This window comes from Antedon mediterranea, chromosome 4 (genome assembly GCF_964355755.1).
Source record: "Antedon mediterranea chromosome 4, ecAntMedi1.1, whole genome shotgun sequence".
NCBI classification, from domain to species: Eukaryota; Metazoa; Echinodermata; class Crinoidea; order Comatulida; family Antedonidae; genus Antedon; species Antedon mediterranea.
The window spans coordinates 33,899,911-33,906,473 of NC_092673.1; the positions used below are offsets into that span (position 1 = coordinate 33,899,911).

At 34.8% G+C, this 6,563-nt stretch overlaps 1 protein-coding gene across 1 annotated transcript; it reads left to right on the forward strand.

Moving 5' to 3' along the window:
* The first annotated feature begins 875 nt into the window (after positions 1 to 875).
* Positions 876 to 5,931, forward strand: LOC140047381 (peroxiredoxin-6-like). Its single transcript, XM_072092379.1, has 6 exons — positions 876 to 1,049; positions 3,173 to 3,329; positions 3,552 to 3,692; positions 4,753 to 4,826; positions 5,268 to 5,340; positions 5,519 to 5,931. Exons 1-6 carry the CDS (start codon positions 964 to 966, stop codon positions 5,648 to 5,650), a joined length of 663 nt encoding a protein of 220 aa, XP_071948480.1. The 5' UTR covers positions 876 to 963; the 3' UTR covers positions 5,651 to 5,931.
* Positions 5,932 to 6,563: the final 632 nt, after the last annotated feature.

Sequence of the window (6,563 nt, forward strand, 5' to 3'; positions counted from 1 at the left end):
TTCTGACGATAATTGATTGAACCCCCCCCCCCCCACGGCATCTGATAACCAAAAAAAATTTACCAGGACTGTTTCAATGATTTAATATCTGACGGCGTATTATTATAACATTGGCCTAGATTGACAGTCAAAAGAAAGTCATTGTAAATACCTCCCTTTATGTTGACAGAGCTAAAATAAAGTTTTGACCATTATCGAATGATTATTTGACAGTGACTTATTATAATACCGGCCTGGTTGACAGCAAAAACGAAGTTATTATTTATTGAACAAGATTTTACAGATTTCCGTCTACATCTCAATAATACTATATTATCAGCAAAGGCTTTCATATAGACTCTCTTCTCCCAGACGTTTTTTGGGTCCAGCAGCTACCTATAAATTATAGTCGAGTTTCCAAATTCACAAAACTGTCAGCCTTAGATACTAAAGCTACCGCTATGAAACAGCTTATTAATGAATGTGTCCTCCTGGGACATAGCTGGCTAGAGCCGCGGCGCGAAAACCACTATGCGCAATTTCCATCCACTTAAAAAATGCAAGAAAAGGTAGGCTTATATAATAGGTCTATACAAAAAACTGATTTATACTGGTGGATATTGTAAATGTTGACACGCCCACTTTTCTAGGACTGTTTCATTGTTCAAATAGGTAAAAGAAGAATAATAGTAAACCCTAACAAGTAAGTATTTACTGTATCTCCAATATATAATATAGTAATAGTGTAAAATAATACAATAGTACTCTCTATTTATCTAAATATAGATTGTTATTTTACAATGCCTTTTATCAATATAACTTACCTAATGCAGACTTACACACTAAAATGGAAAGATCCATTACCACGAACTCAGATTATATAACAAGCGTTCGATAAACTATATACCCTCTCCGTTCTTTGACCTAAGCCGAGTGAGGTGTAGTGAATGAGCATAAATTCAAAGTGCAAAATCCTGATTCAAAATGGTGAACTTGGGAGACGTTTTTCCAAATTTTGAAGCGTCAACAACTGACGGTGATATTAAATTCCACGATTGGCTGGGAGATTCGTAAGTATTGGATGGGGATACTTATAAATATCTTTCAGGAGGTCCCTCTAACAGCTCAGCAGGCCAGCACACTTTACAGTCCCTGGTAAATCATTGAAGCGGTAGTACTGTAGTTTAGTACCGTATTAATGGCACACAAAATGGGCAGTATGTGGTGGCATGCTTGCACAGACGAGTGCTAAAAAAATGCTAATTTTTCTGTTAGTCCAGGCCACAGCAAAAAAAGTTAATAAATATATTATTAAATTTATAACATTATACATGTTTATATTACAATACAATGATTATATTTTATTTACAGTATTTATTGTAATCATCTATTTTACCATAAAATTAAACATGTTCAATTGTTATTCCTAAATGAGTACTTATAGAATGAGTGCTACAATCCTACTTGATTTTTAATAATTAGGCTAAGATCTTTGTTGTTAATAATATATCCGGTTAAAAAGAAAATGGATGCATATTAATCGTTGGCCTTAGTTTCTATTAAAGACAATATAACTGCAGTTTTTGACATTTTGTAAAAATAATGCATATATATAACTTAACTTTAAAAACATTAAACCAAGTCATTCCTTTTCTTAAATGTATATGTTTTATTTGTTTTAATTTTTATTTTATTTCATCAAAACCAACAGCAATGCAAGTTGCCACTTAAAGGTATAAAAAAAGAAAAGAAATACAATAAATACTCTATGTATGAAGCAAACTTAAATGAATATATATTAAATAGTAAAAATAAGCCTATTGAGCACAACTATTAACAAAATGCAATGAGTCTTGAATGAAGAATAACTAATGAAAAAAGTATCAACATTATTTACATTGGACTCCTTAAATAGTTATACAAAGAAGGCATTTACTCTATTAAACAGAACATAAAAAATGGACTTAACTCTAGTTTTAAAAGAAGGAGTATGTAAACTGAATAAAGAACAGTCGCAACTAAACAAACAATTGACACTCTTGTAAGGAAACATTAAATTAGACACACTTCTTCTAAACTTAAGAGGTTCAAGATAATAAACAACAACATTTATTTTGAACACGTTGGATCTTGTGGCATGAATATCAGAAATTGAATTAAAAATAACAGAGGATAATTCTAGATTATGTCTAAAAAGCATTTGAAACAAATTAACAAGGGGTTTTGGGTAGCTACCCTACAGTGCCTCCAAAAAAAAAAATCATTGATAAAATTGTAAAGGACCCAACACTGAGCCCTGCGGAACACCTGAAAGAATAGGTAACCAATTTGACCCCCAACAAGAACTCTCTGCTGCCTTGCAATCACGTAAGATGATGGTTAATTATGATTAAAAGAATTTCACTACCTAAGTAGCTTGTGTCGAATGTTCATTCGACTTATTTTTCACATTTGTAATCGTTTAAAAAAAGGTCCAGTGCAGTATTTATTTTTACATAAAATGTACAGTAGTTCGTTACCTTAGATTAGGTTGAAAAAACGTAGGTCTAGTGGCTTTAAAATGTTGTTACCAGAGTTCAAATAAACTTCAAATCTACTTAATTTTGTAATTTATAAAATCACACTACAGAAATACCCTGGCAAGTTTCACTATGCTTGAGTGCACTCTCAACTGAAGCCGATTTCCTTTATTGAAAACAGCTCTTTTCAACTTAATTCTGAAAGTGAATAAAGTTATAGCATAAGTAAATTACCATAATAAAAACTGGTTTTATGTAGCATTTATATTCAAACTCTTGTAACAAAAGAATATGATTGTTAAAAAATGAATAGGATTGTTAAAAAATGAATAGGATATACTGTAGTACTAACTTGAATGCTTTATAACAATTATGTAGTGTCGCCTTTGATTGTATAATACGGTATATATAACTAAGTACAGTATATATAACTACGTAGAAAGCCAGATAATTATTATATATATAATAGTGGCTGTTTATACAAAATATAGAAACTTGACATACAGTAGTATATAAAGACTAAAACTTTATTGGATTGTTCAAAACTGACCTATTTGACTCAACCACACTCTTTCGAGTTACCGGTTACAATAACCATCATATGATGAGGTATCAGGAGGGGCCGCGCCTACACCCATGTTAACTAAAATATGTTTTTAATTAACTTTTTCTAGATGGGGAATTTTATTTTCCCACCCAGCTGACTACACACCAGTTTGTACCACTGAACTTGGTATGGCAGCCAAGCTAGCACCAGAATTCAAGAAACGAAATGTGAAGATGATCGCCCTCTCGTGCGACTCGGTTGAAGATCACAATGGCTGGATAAAGGTAAACCCGAAGTTACAATTGTATGTGTTTTGCCTCGCTGGGTATTGACTGTCTAATAGGCCATATGGGCACTTGTTTTATATCACACTCACTGGCAATACATATAAAACCACAAAGATAATTATACTACTGTATTCTACATACATTTAACATAATTTATTAACCTTTTTATTTCTGCCTTTCGAACATGATGAATGTTGCATATAATTTTCTTCCTTGCAGGACATCAAACAAAATTCTGGAGAATCCGGGGAGTGGCCATATCCAATCATTGCCGACAAAAACCGTGATTTGGCAATCCAGTTTGGAATGCTTGACCCTAACGAGAAGACTGCAGCTGGTCTCCCCCTTACTGCACGATGTGTAAGTATTGGCAGAATGTTCAAACATAATTGTTAAGCTCTGTTTACACTATCAAACTTTATGTGACATCTTGTCCACAAATGAACACATGACATTTTTTTGTTATGTAAAGTTTGATAGTGTAGACAGAGATTTGGAACGTACCCCTAAATTTGGAAAAAAATAATGAAATAGTTAACTGTTGGGACATCAAATTAAGCTCAGCACTTCATTTCACCATTTTTATGACCTGACACTCCCGCCCATCATGGATCAAACACCCCCTTTGTTTCACTGATGATGGAACATGCGACATTTCTGACAGCACAAACCTTTAATTAAAGCCCCCTTCCCTACGTTTTTTAGATCTAATTTAAGATCATAAACTATATTTAATGTAAAAATAATACTATATGGTCCTATTGCGATAACTTTTTTCGTCTTTAAACGGTTAAAAATGTGAAAAATAAGTCGATTCTAATAATTATAGCGGCCCGCTATAAATCCCAAAATGCATTGCGCGCGGATTGATATTTTTGTTTTTCACCTGTAATTCGCCCACTTTTCGATCGATCGTGAGGCCAAAACAAATGGAAGACTCCTAACTTTTCAGCGAAAATACCGGGTTTTCAACGTATCAACGGAGTCTGGCAAAAATAGAAAGACAATTAATGCAGCAACTATACAACGTCAGGCTAGGTATATAGCTAGCGTATGATGTTCGTACGTTACCGATGTGTACCAGCTAGGCCTACAAAACTAAGTCTAGCTACGCTAAGCCCAAGACCGTCCACGAGAGGTCGATCGCCGCGAGCTACTTAGGTAGTGCATTGTTTCTCACTTTTTATCATAATTTACCATAAAACGTACATTTAAGACGAGGAATGACATGGTTTAATGTTTTTAAAGTGATATATATGTATTATTTTCCAAAAAACGTCCAAAATTGCAGGGAAGGGGTCTTTAACTTTTGATCTCCAGAGATGCAATAAATCTATTGTAATAATAGTTATAGGCTATAAATACTATGATTTCAAATTTTGCTAAAATTTTGTTTTTGTCTATTAAATTCAATTAATAGGTGTTTATTGTTGGACCTGACAAGAAACTGAAGCTATCAATTCTGTACCCAGCAACAACAGGAAGAAACTTTGAGTAAGTTCACTATATTTACAAAATAACATTTGCAGGCCTAGGTGATAAGTTTGCAGGCCTAGGTGATAAGTTTGCAGGCCTAGGTGATAAGTTTGCAGGCCTAGGTGATAAGTTTGCAGGCCTAGGTGATAAGTTTGCCGGCCTAGGTGATAAGTTTGCCGGCCTAGGTGATAAGTTTGCAGGCCTAGTTGATAAGTTCTCAATATAAAAGACTGTACCACTGACCCCAGCCTAATAAAGTTATGAATATACTTGCAACAGAGAAATGGTTTGAGAACAAACAACCTACTAGTGTGTGGATAAACACATCATGATAGCACACACAAGAGGGCTGAAACACACACAAGAGGGCTGAAACTGTTGTTGCAAAATTGTAAAATGTTAAGAGTAAGAGTATCAACAATGTAAAACTTACATAAAGCTATTTCCATTCTTTTTTAGTGAGATTCTTCGAGTGATCGATTCATTGCAGCTAACCGCAACCAAGAAAGTAGCAACTCCAGTGAACTGGACGGTAAGCAACCTCTAGTGTAGTGTTTTGGTTTAAAGCTTTGGTATTTATCTAGTCTAGTTACTTATATTTTATATATATACTGGACGGTAAGTAATCTCTAGGAAGTGTTGTATCTATTGGGTGTAAGCTTGTATATCTTTTTCTAGTTATTTGGTTTAAATTTCCTTTTTCTTTTCAGAGTGGTGGAAAATGCATGGTATTGCCATCCGTCAAGAAGGAAGATGAAGGCAAATACTTCCCCAAAGGAGTGGAAACTGTCCCCGTTCCATCTGGCAAAGGTTACCTCCGCTACACCCCACAACCCGAATAAAACTTTACCCAAAAAATGGGCTAAATTAGTCTTCCAACTATTGAACATATCTATGAGCCTTGAATGTTTTTATGAGAATAATCGAGATGAAATCCGATGGTGAAACAATTTCTATGTAGTTTTTAGTTTTCTACGAATGAAAGTTAACTTAAGATAAATATCAAACTTAGCCTAATAGTACTGTATCTAAATGTCTCATCTTAGCCAATGCTTATTCTTAATATTACTATATACTTAACTACACTGTTTGGATTTATTATGAATAAAATGGGAATATAATGGATAAGTTCGTATTTGTTTTTGCGCTTTATATAACTGTCTCAAAGTGGAATAACTTTTATCTCTCTCCCGTCATTTTGTATAGAGTGCTGAAACCAAACGGCACTCATCCGTATGTCCACAACAGGGGTGAGACGGGCCAACACACCGGGGTAACCCCTACTATTCCAAAAGATGCACAAGCTAGATGTGTACACAGCTGCACCTCCAGTTTTTAAGTCCTTCAAGAAGACTTCTACCACTAGACTATGGCGAGGAGAGCCTTGAACCTGTGTTAATTTATTATTTATTTATTATTTCTTCTTCAGTTAAAGACTGATCTCCCAGAGGGCCCAGTTATGATCAGTGGCTGTGTGTTTACTAGCACACTGGGGTAACCCCCTACTTGTCTCGAAAGATGTAATAGGTTTACCCTGGACCTACAGTTTACAGTTCCTTATTTGAGAAGACTCGTTTTACCACCAGAACCGAGTGAGCCTCGAACGCTTGCCGATGTTATGGTCACATAATTACACTGTCTTAACAGCTCGACCACTCACTCCCTCAATGTTGTAGCTATGGTTTGCGCTGTGCCTGCCCGATACATTCAGCCACTCAGCTCATTATAAGATATATTAACTTCGCTCTTTATTAT

What these genes read in the sequence shown, in the direction of transcription:
- LOC140047381 (XM_072092379.1), top strand. Translation starts at nt 964, where the DNA reads ATGGTGAACTTGGGAGACGTTTTTCCAAATTTTGAAGCGTCAACAACT. An exon ending in CACGATTGGCTGGGAGATTC is followed by an intron (nt 1,050 to 3,172) that starts GTAAGTATTGGA and finishes AACTTTTTCTAG; the next exon opens with ATGGGGAATTTTATTTTCCC. An exon ending in TCCCCCTTACTGCACGATGT is followed by an intron (nt 3,693 to 4,752) that starts GTAAGTATTGGC and finishes TTCAATTAATAG; the next exon opens with GTGTTTATTGTTGGACCTGA.